The following is a 15,761-nucleotide window of genomic DNA, read 5'->3' as shown; positions in this document are numbered from 1 at the left end:
TTCTAATACACTTTTCATTTGTCATGCTCAGGTTAAGTTGGCAAAAATGAAAATAACTGAGATATTCCCAAAAACTAAAAATTCCAAATATACGTCAGGCAGTGCTGTTTAAGATCTTAATCACTGAGCACCTGCAAACTATCCTCGAATGTCTACTTGATACGGATAGCTATCTCAGACGCTGGCTTCAAATCTTTGTAATTTCATAAATTTTCCTCAGAGAGGCCCTGAAATAAACAAAGAGGGGTTTCTCTTTGAAGGCAGGGTGCCTTTACTGGCTGTATTCTTCCTTCGTCCCCGCGCCACCTGAGACACTTCACAGGGCAGTGCAGCCAGCGTGCAGCAGGCAAACCGTCTACATCGAGGGGTCCTGGTGAACGTGTTCATTCACCCTGCAGGATGACGCCGCCGTAAATCTTTCAAATCCGTCCCTTAAAGTGTGCTTCAGGAACATGTTTGAGAGCCCCATTTTCCCACACCCCTTCAACAGAGAGAACTATTTTTAAGAGTTTAATAAAGAATTTGGTGTATATTTTTCCAATTAAAAAAATTCTCCACTAACTAAATAAGGATTATATTAATAGGCTGTCCTCCAAATCCCTTCTTTCACATAATAAATATATCTTGGACATCTTGACGTGTCACATTTATGTAAATATGGAGATTTTCACAATCTAAATGATAATTTCTAAAGACTTACATTTTCTATAAACAGAGAAAACAAAGTTTTTTAAAAAGTAATGAATAACAAGTGATTCAGTTTTGCTATTTTTGTTATTTTGAATATTTTAAATTGGTTTTGGAATTATTAATATTGTATGACAGACACCTTTCTGGGAAATACCCTTGGTTGGGGTTGAAAATTAATTGATGGATTTCTAAATTGGTTAATTAGTTTAATTACAGTTTTCATATTTTAGAAATATTTAGTAACTCTTAAAAGCAATTTTGAATTTTTCACATATTTCATACCAGTCAAGTAGATGTATATGAAGTCTAGTTTGAATTTGGCATGAAGCAAGAAGGAGTTTTCATATTAATTACTATGCTTTAAGTATTGTTTTTACAGTCAAATTCCTATTATAGCAAACTATTTTAAAATTACATTTCACTATACAATTGGAATTTAAATATTTTGTATTGATTTTAATAAAATGCTGGCATATTCAACATGCTTTCAAATTATACTTTCCGTACTTGAAAAACACGGAGCTTAAAGTTTCGTATCTTTATTACCATCTTAACAGGATTGCAGTAATTTGTATTGTGATTATTCTAATTGGAGTTAATAAATGCTTATGCTTTTAACCTCCTGGCTGACGGTGACAGAGGTCCTGCCTTTGCTAATGGCAGGGCTCGGCACTGTGTGTACTAAGAGGTTCAGCTCGCTGGTTTGCACGTGTTACCTAGTGATGCTCTCAGGCATGGGGAGAGGTGTGAGGAGGCTCAGATCCATCATCTTATTTTTCTGGATCTCAAGGCTGCGGAACGTGATGAGCAGATCTGAGACCCAGAGCAGCTGGCGCGCTGCACAGTCATTACCCTTCTGAGCTGGCAGGTGAGTCTGAACAGGTGCCTGTCCGGGCTTGGAGTGTGTGAGGGTCCTGGGAGGTTTTCTGTCCCCTTTGAGCGCAGCAGTGTCCTGTTTGGGAACCACTGCCCTATTGTGAGCAAGTTAAGAGGAGCAGAGTATTTCATCCAGAGTCTTATAAATATATACATCAAAAAGAAAAAAATCTGCAATGTTTCTCTTGAGGGCAAAACCTTAAATTTTATGTTAGATTCTTTCTAATAAGTTGTATTCAGTTTTAAATTTGGATAGCATTTTCCTTTATTTAAAAACACCTGCTAAATCTACTTGCTTGCTGCTTGGATTTATAGGGAACCACCCAGCCACAGTCCTTAAACAGAAATCAAGCCACACTCGGAGGGCCACTCCTACCAGTAAGCAACTTGCTGAGACTTCTCCAGCAGCACAGATGTAACAGCCCCACGCATTTTGCGACCTGCTTTTCCCTTCCCACCTTTCCCCTGGAGATATCCTTAATGTTTTGGGGGAAGATGAGTTTTTAAATAGACCTGTAAGTATATTATTTTAAAAGACCAATTTTTAAACATTTCATTATTTCTCAAGTGATGGTATATGGAAAATGCAAAAGAAAGCTTTTTTTAAAATAGCCTATAATAAAATTAATTTATATTAATTAATGGCAATAAGAAGAACTATTATAGTTTATACAGTTTTTTAAATTTCTGCATCCTGGACTATTACGATAATCTAGCAGTTGGCCTCCTCACTTCCCCCCTTGTCCCCCCACTGCAGTTATTCTCCACACAGCAGTCAGAATATTTAAAGCATAAGTCAGATCATGTCACTCCTTTGCTTAAAACCCCCTAGTAGTTAGTATTCTTGCCATAAATATTGAACCTAAAAGTAATAATTAGGAGGCAATTAAACCCAAATTGTGGGATGTTCTGCAAAAAAAACAAAAAAACAACAAAAAAACAAAAAACTGGTCTATTGGACTCCTTAGATTGGGATTCAAACAATCCAAAATCCTTACTCATACAGGATCCAGACCCCTCAAGAGATCACTGTTAAAACTTCCTCCCCTTTGCTCTCTTCACTCCAATCTTAATGGCTTCCCTGTTTTTAAACTATGAAGACAAACACAATCCCATCTCAAGGCTTTTTAACAAGACAATAGCTTAGCATTATTAATAACTAGAGGAGAATGCAGATATGTCCGCTCCCTCCAAAAGGCTTACTATATCATAATGCATCAGTTTTCTGTTGCTACGAAACCAAACCCAGTTATTCAAAATACCTGCCATTTATTATTGCTCCTGTGTCTACAGGTCATCTGAGCAGTTCTGCTGTGCTGGGCAAGACTGAGCATCTCGGCCACGCATGCATCTGCAGTCAAACGGCCACGCTGGCTGCAGGCTGGCTGCTCCAGGATGGCCTCTTTCCCACGGCCCACGTCTGGTGACTAACTAGGTGTCAGCGGGACAACAGAGGCAACAGGTAACCAGCAGGCAAGCCAGGCAAGCATGGGCTTGTGCGCAAGAGAGAAGTATGAAAGACCTTTTAAGACCTGGTCTCAACATCATTTCCAACATACGCTATTGTCCAAAGAGAGGCACAGGTACAACTCACAACCTGCACTCACAAGGGAAACAGGAAAGTCGCCCTGCAAAGACGATGCTCACAGGGAAGGGCGGCGAACGGGGCCGTCTGAGATCAGTCCACTACATACCACGCCAAGAACACTGGCCATGCTGGTTCATCTGAGACTAGGAGACGGCAGAGGGAATGGAAAACACAAAGGAGGACAGAAACCATACTTCGTTATAAAGCCTATAAAGCATGGCTTCTCAACCTTGGCACTACTGAAATTCGGGGCCAGGTAAGCCTTTGTCAGAGAGGGCATCCCAGGATGTGAAGCAGCACCCCTGGCCTCTGCCCACTGGACGCCAGCAGTACGTCCTCAAGTTGTAATAACCAAAAACGTCTCCAGACGTTGCCAAATGTCCCCGAGAAACAAGAATCACTTATGGTTGAGAATCGCTGCTACAAAGGAATGAATTAAGGTAAAGACAACTCGGTCTTATACCTACCAATATAAAGTAATTTTACTTTAAAAGGCCATTCAAATGATTCTAAAATGCAAGCTTTAATTATAGGTAGGCGAGATGTATACCAAATTCTTAACAGTTTACATATAAAACATGCCCAAAGCTTCCCTGACAATACTTAGATTCCTGCTAATATAAATTACCATATTTCTGAAGTCAATATGAATGTAGATCGTTGTCAGAAGTTACACTGAACCAATAGCCCTGGCTCCAGGATTTGGTGTGGTGCATATGTAAAACCCGGATTGGTCTATTACTTATATTTTTATAACTAATAAATACCAAGAAATCGTGGTCTCTCCCAACCTGCAAATATAAAATGCTGTCTCAAAGCTACAGTTGATGTCCAATCCTCCTCTCTTCCCATTTCAAGACAGTGGTGATATACCTCCCACGGCCACCTCTCACCCTAACACCAATCACAAACGTGAAACACACCACAGAAAGCAGGAGGTGAATTACAGGATTAGAAAGCCTTAATAAAAGCAGCAGGAAGATAACAAATCAGAATATCCCCTGGGCACACTGGAAAACCTCGCAGTCACAGTCACGGTATATGTACTTACTGATCTAAACTGTTCTCACAACGCTTAAATTCCTAAAATTCTACGTATAAATCAAACAGCTTCAAATGCATAAACTAAGTATTTTCTAACTTACACTCACGTACAAATCTGTGATAGCACTGGCCAAGTGAAGCCTTACATACAAGAACCAACTTAAAGACCCGCTTTCTGGATTCTCTGGGCAAAAAATAATAGTTTCTCCTTCAGAGAAAAGAAGAGAAAATGGGGTAACTGGCTAACCCAATGGTACATCCATGAGCAGGGCTGGGCCCAGGCTAAGGGGGAGTGAAGGGCTGGGGGCACCAAATTTAAGGAAGGGCTCACTCTCTGGGAGGGCAGTGAGCCAACATAGGAGGCAAGCACCTGCTGTCCAGCAGGAACTGCACTTAACGTCAGGAAACTGCACTCTGACTTCCGCGTCCCCACCCAAGGGCTGTCCTGTACTAAGCCTTGGCCCTTACACCTTCCTCGTCATCTCTGTGACTCCTCCAAGAACCACAGGGCCTGCCTAACCGGCTAGTCTGATGCTACCCAACAAGGACCCAGGGAACCCAGCAGAAAGAGTCACCCACACATATACAACTGGAACACCTAAGCCTTGAAATTATGAAGGTTGGGAAAAGGGGCATTCCAGGAACTCCAAAACTCTGGCCTTTACAAAGTTGCCCTTATGTTTGAACATAGTTTCATGTGCACTCATGCTTTCGATGGAAATTTATCATTTTTGACATTTTTTCCAATCTTATGGCTGTTTAACTGAATCAATGTTATCACCCAGAAACGTTGTAAATCAACAGTATACCTTGCGGTTAGCAATGTTAGTTTTAATAAATCAGTTTCATACAAAAACTGACTACAGGCCAGGGTTTCCCCTTCACAAGGCAATACTATCCTTTCCCCGCTGAGACTCCTCTTTAAGAAGAGCCTTCAGCGCTCCTGAGCAACAGACACAGGAAGCCTGCAGGTTAGAACCAACAGCAGCAACAACCGTGGCACGTGGCACCTCACTGCATTCAAGGAGACGCTCCACCTGTCTGAGGCGTACACCCAGCACGCCGCCGCACCCAGAGTGTTTGTCGAGGTCCTGAGTGCAGTTCCTTCCTCCTGTGTGACTCACCCTTTCCCGCGCGATCACAGCAGCTCAGCAGCAGGGACGCAGTCAGACCGGGCAGTTAGGAAGGCTGCTGTCCTGTTTCCTCAACTGTGCACAGGAAAAGCTCTGATAACACAGCTTAACCTACACGACCCTGCAACAGAGCCCCTTGCGGAGGCTAAATCACCGCAAGTGGCTTGAAGACAAGTAACAGCTGGCACAGGGCCTCTCACAGCTTTACTTTAAAGGCCAAACACGCACTACCCTAACCTACCCTTCCAACGGCCACATCTCGACCTCCCCACGGAATCTCTTTCCAAAAGTGTGCAGGCCTGTGTATTCCCCTCAACAACATAGGACAGCAAAAGCTGCTTCCTCAGCAAATCAGTGATGCGGGGAATGCCAGGGAACACAGAGGTTTTAGTTTATCACCTGCCGCTTCCAGCTACCAACAAGCTTTTCACGTGTAACACGTGCCAGCAAGAGTCCTTCAGGCCTGTGAATTTGCAAGTTCCCAGTAATAAATTCCCAAATGAAATTAAGTTCTTAGTTTTACATAAGTAAGTTTATTAAAAATTATATATTAATATAAGTTTATTTTAATTATAAAAAGTAACATCATAACAAAGAAATGGAAAATAAAAACTTCCTAACCTAGAACCATGAGCATCTTTGTATATCCCCTGCTGGTCTTTTTCCATATAAATTTTTATATGACTGTTATCAGGTTGTATTTGTATCTTTTAATTCTAACTTTTTTCATTATAAGATTTCCATTTCTTCCATAGAATTTCTTCATATAGTTGCAAAACAGCCTTGCATTTTCTACTGCTGTATAAAAAATTGCTACAAACTTAGAGGTTTAAAAACAACACTTATTTATGAGTTCATGGTTCTATAAAAAGTCCAGGTGGGGTTGACTGGGTTTTTTGCTTAGAATCTCTCAAGGCCAAAATCAAGGTGCCAGCCAGGCTGGGTTCTCATCTGGGCAGAATCTGCTTCCAGGCTCATTCAGGTTATTGGCCAGATTCCGCTCCCTGTGGCTGTAGCACTGAGGTCCCTGTTTCTTTGGTGGCTCTCAGCCCTGAGCCTCTCTCTCAGCTCCTCACGACTTTTCATATTCCTTCTCACACGGTCAGTCCACCCTCAAGCCAGCAACAGCATAAGTCCCTCTCGTCCTTCAAATCTCTCTGCTGTGAGGCAGAGAAACATCTGGTTTTAAAGTCTCATGTGATTAGACTATGCCCACCTGGATAATCTCCCTTTCGTCTAGTTCAAAGTCCAATGATTACATCTTAAACCTTACATTATATCTGCAAAATCTCATTTGCCATGTAACATAATGATCATGGGCATATTAGCTCATCAAACTTGAAGCCCTGGGGGATTAGGGTGGGAAAGCAGGGAAGGCCGTTTTTAAAATTCTTCCTATCACATCTCTGTCACAACAGAAAATGTTATTTCTAACTGTAGATTATAGTTGAAAAACTTAAAGGTCATTTAGCCACTAGGCTAGAAAACGTTAAGGTCCTTTCCAATCCTAAAATGTTAAAAATAAAAAAACTAAACACATTAAAGAAATAAAAGGTAAGGTTATTTTAAAACAAAAAAAATTAGATGAATTTTAAAATTAATTAAATCAAAAGGGAGCTGAACTTTCTCCTAGTTGCAAAAAAAAAGACATGTAAGAAATGCTTTTGCAAAATTGTCACCATGGGGGCCAATTTTCTAGTTTCACCAAAAAGATGAAGCATGTATGTGGAAATGAAGGTTAGTGCCAGAAGCAAAGAACTTTGAACCCAGTGACAATTTCTACTGAACAAAACTCCAGTTTGAATCTTGGTATAAGAATCAGAGGAGGTAGAGGCGCCAATGAGAACCTAGCTCATAGACAGGCCACTCCTCCCAAGGTCGTTGAGGAAAACCGAGGACACAAGCCTGGGGTCAGGCTGGCAGGGCCTTTTGGGAGGGGGTCAGCCAGCTGACTCTGCTGTAAGACAGTCCCCGTGCCCGCCACACAAATCCAGCCAAAGAGGAAAGAAAGAACTTCCACCTGTAAAATGGTGGACAGCAGTGCCCACCCGGTAGGGTCGTGGGGATTAAGCGAGCTTGCGCAGCACTCAGAACAACGCCCGGGACAGACGCGCTCAGTAGCTACTAGCCGTCAGCACTCGGATTTCTAATAAGTGGTTTCTTTTTAAGTAATTCACTAGCATTTATTCACTGATTTCTCCTAATGAGGCATTTGTATCTGCTCAAATCGTTTCAAGTTACTTACAATTTTAAGTACAAGTTTATTAGAATCAAATGATTAAAACCCACACACACACACACACACACATATATCTTGACTGCGGCATTAATGCTGACTGAGTAACAAAGAGGCACTAAAACCTGGTGAACTGCATTGTAAGTGACTTGTGTCATTCTTCATCACCAGCTAGATTTTGTTTTCTGTGAGTATGTATGACTTTTATGGGGAAAAAGATATTTTAAGACAATGGGCAGCCATTTCTCCTCACTGGTTCAGTCATACATCTCTCTCTCGAGGGCACCTGCCAGTCTGACTGGATTATAAAAACACAGCTCATGAAATCCCATCCTTGGTCAGGAGTTTTGGTCACTCAACTTAATTGGTTCATATTTTACACTTCATTTTGGAAACTACAGACTATACTATTGGGAAATAAATTAGTCCACATCAGTAAGATTCAGGATTGCTGAAAACAAAAAAGTCCAACAGACAAAACTGGTTTTGTGACTACAGACAGGTGAGCTTATTCTAGTGGTTTTGTGCTGCATTTTTAAACTGGGAAGAGGTATCACTCTTTCTAACTGTATAAAAGCTACATAAAGCTTTTAATTGCTTTGACTTAGGAAAAGGCAGTATGCATATATTAGCCTTTCATCTGCTTATAATTTCAGGAAGTGCATGTCAACATCTATTTTCAGGCAAATTCTCTACAGAAATCAGTTTGACTTCTCTGGCACAGACAAGCGCACGCAGGTGGGAACTTTCAGCGATCCGCCACATCCCTTACGTGGGGACAGACAGACGTCTGCACGGTCTCCAGCAGGGCAGTAAAGGCTTCCACATGACGGGTGAGGCAGAGAGCACGTGTCGGGGTCTAGATTCCTTCACTAAGGGTACAGCCATAAGCTACCAGGGCTGAGGAGAACAAAATTTTGCTGGCCATTCACTCATTCTAGACGGGAGTGGGTTAAGAGGGAGGATGAACTTAAGTCATCAACAAGGTAACTTCTGAAGATGAAACTTTACCAACTCTGGTCAGAGATCTCTCTAAACAACAGTTTAAACTTGTCAAGGAATTCAAAATTTTAATTCAAGTTAAAAAAAAAAAAAAAAGGAAAACCTTCCTTTGACTGTCTCTCCCAAGCAGCCACCCTCTAACTCCTTCCTTCCTCTGCGCCATCCCAGCTCCAACACGAAAGCCTGTCTCCCCACCGGCAGCCCCCACAGCGGGCCATCTGCGTCCACTGCTCCGCACCCTGGGCTTGCTGCTCTCCCGCCTGCGGGGCTGGCCGCCCGTCTGCCTGGCCCAGGTTCTAGCTTCCCCCTCCTGCCTTTCCCTGACCCCACACTACACATCCCACAGCAACATACACACACCTACGGTATGGCTCTTACTATCCTGCGGTACTGCTATTTTATGTATAGCTCTTTCAAAACTCTTGAAGGCTATGACTGGATCTTTCTTAGCATCGAAATTTTAGGATATACATAAAATACAATAGTATCACAAAAGTAAATACAGTAGTGTCACGACCCAACCAATGACAACAATTACTCACAACCAGTATTATGTCAAGTCTACCCTCCACGCGTTCCTCCCATCCACCTCGATTATTCCAGAGCAACCCCAGACTTCACATCACTTCGTCTAGAAATAGTATACTTTAAAACGTTTCTCTGAAAGACAGAGCCGCTTTATAAACTTAACCCCATTACAACCATTGTCACATTTAAGTCCTTTAAAATAATAATTCCATCATATCAACATGTATCCAGTTGGTATTTACATCTCCTCAATTGTCTCATAAACTTTTATTTTTTACAATTATTTAATCAGTGAAGTCTACCATTATGATTAGATAATATGTGTCCTAAATTTCTTTTATTCTCTAGACTTCTCGTCCACTTTTTTCCTCTTCTTATAATGTATTTTTGAAGAAACTAGGCCGTTTGTTCTGAAATTTCCCATAATTAGAATTTTGCTCATTGCATCCCCACATTCCTCTGTCCCCTGTATTTTCTGTAAAATGATGGTTAGACCTAAAAGCCTATCATACTCAGGTTTGGTTTTTTGGTGACTGTTAATTAGTAGCAATGAATATTTCCAGCAGGAAGTACATTATGTCTGACTGCCCTTCCTTTTGAGACATTGGTAGCCACTGATAAATCACTGTCTGGATTTTATAGCCATTAATTCATGAGGAGCTGTAAAATTGTGACACACTTATTCAATCATCCCTTCTCCACACATTAGCTGGGGTAAAACACCTTTTATAAAAAAAACTTTCCCTTGTTGAGCACTTGCTTACCCTGAGAAAACCACACTGTTTCATTCTTTCTCCTTATTTTCTGGATCTTAAAAGAATACATCAGTTCCCTAGCATCCAACAAAAGAGACACATTTCTTTTTTTCTTGGTAATCATTATTATGAATTCATGGATTTGGAGATTTCAGTCCACTGACACTTCATTCTTACTGATGATCAAACTGTCCCCATCACTGGTCCCGTGGAAGCCTCTTCAAGTTGGTTCCCTCCTGAGTCCTAATCCTTGGTAACTTCCTTGCCTTCTAGTGGGACAAAGGATGCCACACTCATCCTGCAAATTTTCTGCTCCCAACTTGGAATTCTCCATTTCTTCAAAGAGGACCTAATTATTAATTCAGTCTTCAGCCTAACTTACGTGTTTCATAAATGTTTCCCAAACTAAATAAGGCAACTGCCTTATTATTTTTAAACTAATGATTTTAAATTTGAAAAATGTGTATGATGCACAGTAAATAAATGCACAACCATCACTCTGCTCTTATTAAAACAAGTAATTAAAATACTTAACTACTCATCACTCAAGTTCTTGGACTCGTCATCTACCAAAATACACACCAAAGCATCTCAACACTCCTGCTTTGCTATTATGATAAAATTCAGCAGTTAAAATCAGCATGATAACCTGAGCAAAACTGCTGCTGGGTTGAAATCCAAAAGTATAAAAAGAAGGCTTCTTTAATGTGATATTCCTTCAAGAACCACAAGAAATACAACACAGGGATAACCCTAGGAAACTGTCTGAATAAAGCTTTAATTAAGGTATGCATGTTTAATTAAAGGTTGGCATCTTTAATGAAAATGAGTGAACAGTGCTCAATTAAGTACCATGAGTTTACGCTAAACATAACAATTTGTGATTATTTATGTTACTCCCAAATCATCAATATAATAATAGCATTAACATCTTTTCAAACATACCCATATCCCTGAGTGGAAAACACAAATACCTTATTCTCAAAATCATAGCTAAAACATAATCATATTTAATCCTTTATGCTTTGTAAACATCTCAAACTTCTGCTCTTGGTGGGAACCAAAAGAGGTTTTTTGAAAATTTTTTTCTGTTGCTATATTTGTAACTCTAAATTCTTTTAGAAATACCAATATTTTTTCAGGGTACTGAGACATTAAGAAGATGCTTTAGAACATATCTGGATGCTGATTTATAAAATTTATCGCCCTATTTTAAAAGCAGCCTAAAGAAAGGGCAGCAAAAATAATCACTGCAGACGCTTCGAGGTCAGAGGTGACCAGCACAGGTATAACTCACAGTGAGACCCTCTTCCAGAAGGTCTTCCAGAACATCTGCTTGCAGCACTGGTTTGCAATAGCTCTGGCATTACAGTCCCTTAATTTTAATTACTACTCAAATTTCCTAATCTGAACTACATAAATAATGGAACAAGCCTATTCTCATTGTACATATAATTGTACACATAATTACACATATAATTAACTAGATCTGAAATAACATTCACAATCATTTAATTATCCATTTCAGAAATCTGAAGCTCCAGTTTAGTAACTAAAAATAAATGTAACAACAAAAATTGTCTTATCTGATGATTAAAAGATGCAGTTATCTCCAGATTTCACTAATAAAGTCCTCTCACATGTATTTCATGCACAATTTATAATTGTGAACAATATTTATATGTGTGTAAACACACCTCCGTTTAGTGAACTCTAAACCCACCGACATATTTACAACCAGGGTATTATTCAGAATATTTGAAATGCTTTTTTTCCTCCATATAATCTACATATAATTATAATTTAATGTGTTAAGTTAATATACTATATTTCACATACTATATCATAAGATATTTACATACTTCAGTCCATTTCTAATGTGTCTCCAGATAAATAAGTTTAAATAAATACATGAGCAAAACTATTTATGAAGTACGCACTTTTAAATTGTTTCTTCAAATCCAAGAAGTGCAAAATGGGATCATTCCCGTGATGATTAAATGAATGATTTAAGATTCAATTTCTGTATCCACGGGGCGGCGGAGGGGAGTGAGGGAGAAAAAAGAAAGCAAGACGTATACCTCTGAACGTCCACCAAAATAACTTCTAACAGATCACAGGGTTAAACGTGAAAAATGAAGCAAACAAAAAACTGAAGAAAATATGAGACTTTTTCCTTTTTTGCTTAATATTGCAGAGTGGAAAGGCCAAGACATAACATAAACCTAAGAAGTCACAAAATAAAAGGTTGATAAATTCAATTGCGTAAAAACCACTTTCTGTATAGCAAAAGCCACCATAAACAAAGTCGTAAGACAAACAACCAACTAAGAAAAACATTCATATTTAAAAGGCTAAGTTCCCTGATAAAAAGTACATGCAAATTTGTAGGAAGGAAATTAACAACTCAATAGAAAAATGGAAAGGGCAAACTGTTCACGGAAAAGAACACGTACAGACTTAAGACTTAAGACTTAAGATGCTCAACTTCATGCACAACCAAAGAAATACAAATTCAGACGATCCTCAGATACCACATTTATCTGTCAGGCTGGCAAAAACTGAACATCTGGACAGACTTCAAATAAAAGCATGGGAAAAAATAATTTCTCACACACGGAATACAAGATGCACAGAAGGAAATTTAACAAGCTTCGTAATTATAAATGCACATATCCTTTAACCCAGCAATTCCACTTTCAGGAATTGATCCTGTAAGTGTACACGCACATATACACACACACACACATACTTGAAATGTATACAGGCTTATTCATCATAGCACTGTATATTATAGCAAAAGATTTGAATGGGATGTTCTGAAAGGGCCTAGGATATTAGTTTAAAAAAATATATGGAACATCGAGCACCAAGTGCTACCATTTCTATGAAGGGTAAACATTTATATTAATATTTGCCTGTGTATGCTAAACTCTCTCTGGAGGGATATGCAAGCAATTGGTGACACCAGTGGCCTCTGAGGAATTGGGGGAGCAGGGTCGCTGATGGACAGATGGGAGAGGGACTTTTTGCTGTAAATATTTCTGTTCCTTTTAAATATTAAGCCATGTGCTATATTATCTGCTCAAAAGCAAATAAATAAAATTTTAAATATTTTTGAAGAAAATAAAACAGATGCTCAATCATAATAATGCGTACACACGTGACCAAATCTAACATTAGGGATTATGGTTTACAGAGTGAAAAGCAGAAGGAATCTGTTTCTCCTGTGCATTTTTTATACTCTATCAATGCTAGACTTGGCTTTATGAGTCACCAGACTTATTTATTTTCATTTAAATATTTTACAAAAATTATTTGAATAATTAACTAAAACTGAGAGATGCTCACTCTTTTTAAGTGGGCAGGTTCTTTTTTTTTTAATGGATTTTTCTTTATTTTTATGTCGTTATTTTAAGAAAAATAACAGAATTCTCAGTGTAGCAATTGCTAAAGATTTAACCTCAGAGAGATGCACCTCACCTTCCAAATGTACAAAATGCAAATTGGCATGCTGATAATACCAGTCACAACTAAATACTCTGCATTTCTAGAAGAGAAAACAGGATAAAATTAGTGTCTAAACCTCCAAGTGGATGTGAATCCTTAGTGCAAACCAAATGGGGTAAAACATAGCGAATAAACCTAGCAAAGTGTGTCTTTAAAGCTGAAAAGACAACCTGCACTACAAAGAAGTTGAATCTTTAACGACATTGACCTCTGGTAACACTAAATGACGTTTCTTACCATCATCTTAAAAAATAATGAGGAAGTAATCGCTTCTTCTATGGGCTAATAAAACAATTTAATGCTTTCAAATCATCAAATATGCCACCTGAAGCCATCCCCCCCATTTTTTTAAATTGGGACTTGAACAGCCTAGTTTCGCCACAATTTCCTTTAAATCCAAGTAAAAATCATTCTATAAGCAGTCAGGTAGAGAGAAAGGCATAATTCTGAATTCACTCAAAAGCCAAAGCAGATGAATTAGTATTCTCATAAAAAGCACCACACAGTCATTTCGGTAAAACCCGTGTAAAATCACTGAAGTCCGTTTTAACTGCTCCAAGCGGGCAACCTGGCAGTTTGTGCATTACATCCCCTCTACGTTTCTGACTCTTCAAGACTTTTCAAATAACGTTTATTCTAAGAATACAGAACGTTGATGATAAGGCCATCCTTCTAACTTGCCAAATTACCTAATCCCAACATCTGCAGTCACACTTTCTCAGATTTCTGTTCTCCTGACAGTCAAGAGAGGCCCTGAGGACTCCGAGCGCACTAAGGCTGGGCTGCATGGGGCTGCCCCGCAGGTGAGACTGCCCGGCCGCACAGGACAGCCACCTCCCCGATGTCACCACCACTCCCGGGTCACCAGCTTCCCAGTGTCACCACCACTCCCAGATCAGTAGCCTCCCACTGTCACCACCACTCCCAGGTCACCAGCTTCCCAGTGTCACCACCACTCCCAGGTCAGCAGCTTCCCAGTGTCACCACCACTCCCAGGTCAGCAGCTTCCCAGTGTCACCACCTTCCCACTGTCACCACCACTCCCAGGTCAGTAGCTTCCCACTGTCACCACCACTCCCGGGTCAGCAGCTTCCCAGTGTCACCTCCACTCCCGGGTCAGTAGCTTCCCACTGTCACCACCACTCCCGGGTCAGCAGCTTCCCAGTGTCACCTCCACTCCCGGGTCGCCACCTTCCCAGCGTCACCACCTTCCCAGTGTCACCTCCACTCCCGGGTCAGTAGCTTCCCACTGTCACCACCACTCCCGGGTCAGCAGCTTCCCAGTGTCACCTACACTCCCGGGTCGCCACCTTCCCAGAGTCACCACGTCTCTGAGGCACTGTCTTTACAACGACACCCCAGTCCCTCTGCCTCCCCTGAAGTCGCTTTCCCAGTGACACCGGCAGCGGCCAGCACTCAACGCCGCAGTCCGGAGTCCGGACGGGGCGGCGCCGGCCCGCGGCCCTGCCCGCCCGGACTGAGGGCGCCCGCCCGGCCCGCGGAGCCGGCCAGGGACAGAGCGCGCGGGGGCACCGCGCCGGCGGGGGAGGGCGGGCCGGGGTCGCGGTGGAAGGCCGGAGGTGGGGGGACACCCAGAACGCCCGCTCGAGGAGGGGCAGCCCGCGGCCGTCGGCCAGGAGCCGGGACCCCGGGGACGGGAAAGGAGTTGGGGGAGGCCGCGGAGGCGGCGGGGAGGGTCCCCGGGGCTCGGGGCGGCGAGGCGGGCGCGCCCAGGGGCAGCCGGGCGGAGGAGGGCAGCGCCGGGGGCCGCGGCGCGCGGGCCGCGGGACTCACCGCGCTGGCGGCGGCGGCGGCGGCGGCGCCGGACGACGCGGGGCCGGGCGCGTCCTGCCTCCTCAGGCGGGACTTGAGGCTCTTCATGGACGCGTCCGGGCAGTCCCGCTCCGCCAGCCGCGCGCGAACCTCGAAGTCTGCGGGCTGCGGCCGCGCGGAGACGGAGGAGGCGGAGGAGGCGGCGCGCGGGCGGCCCCGGCCCACCTGCCACCTGGGGCCCGGCCGCCGTTGGCTCCCGGCCTGCGGCGGGGCCCCGCTCCCGCAGCCAATCCGCCGCCGTCCCGACGAGGGTGGGGCCGGCCCCGACCAATAGGATTCCGGGAAGGGGGAGGGACTTCCCTTTCAAACTTAATAACTCCCTTCCTCTGCCTGCGGCAGGAAAAGTTGGGCTCTCCGGCTGGGCGGTGGCGCGGCCGGGCGTCTCTCCCGGGGAATGGAGCGTTGGGTCCGGAGAGCGCACGGGGTCCTGCCTGAAACCAAGTCTCGCCCGACTCCCCTCCACTTCCCACCCCGTGTTCTTTCCCAAGAAACTCTCCCCTCCTCCCATCTGGTCCCAGAAAGGACTCCTGGGCCCCCGCACACTCGGGCTTTCAAGAACAACTTCC

At 42.6% G+C, this 15,761-nt stretch overlaps 1 protein-coding gene across 7 annotated transcripts in view; it reads right to left on the bottom strand.

Moving 5' to 3' along the window:
- UACA (uveal autoantigen with coiled-coil domains and ankyrin repeats) overlaps positions 1-15,397 on the bottom strand; it is a 70,080-nt gene extending 54,683 nt beyond the window's left edge. For 2 of the 7 annotated variants that reach the window (XM_072951130.1, XM_072951132.1), the window contains exon 1: positions 15,157-15,397. In XM_072951130.1, coding sequence (XP_072807231.1) covers positions 15,157-15,243 — 87 coding nt within the window. In that variant the 5' untranslated portion in view covers positions 15,244-15,397. Of the gene's footprint in view, positions 1-2,828; positions 2,916-13,335; positions 13,381-15,156 lie in introns of those variants that run through there. The other 5 variants (XM_072951135.1, XM_072951136.1, XM_072951138.1 and 2 more) reach the window with 4 other exon arrangements.
- Positions 15,398-15,761: the final 364 nt, after the last annotated feature.

This window comes from Vicugna pacos, chromosome 27 (assembly GCF_048564905.1).
Source record: "Vicugna pacos chromosome 27, VicPac4, whole genome shotgun sequence".
Classification (NCBI taxonomy): domain Eukaryota; kingdom Metazoa; phylum Chordata; class Mammalia; order Artiodactyla; family Camelidae; genus Vicugna; species Vicugna pacos.
Note: the sequence above shows the minus strand (reverse complement) of the source record. Positions and strands in the feature narration are given on the sequence as shown.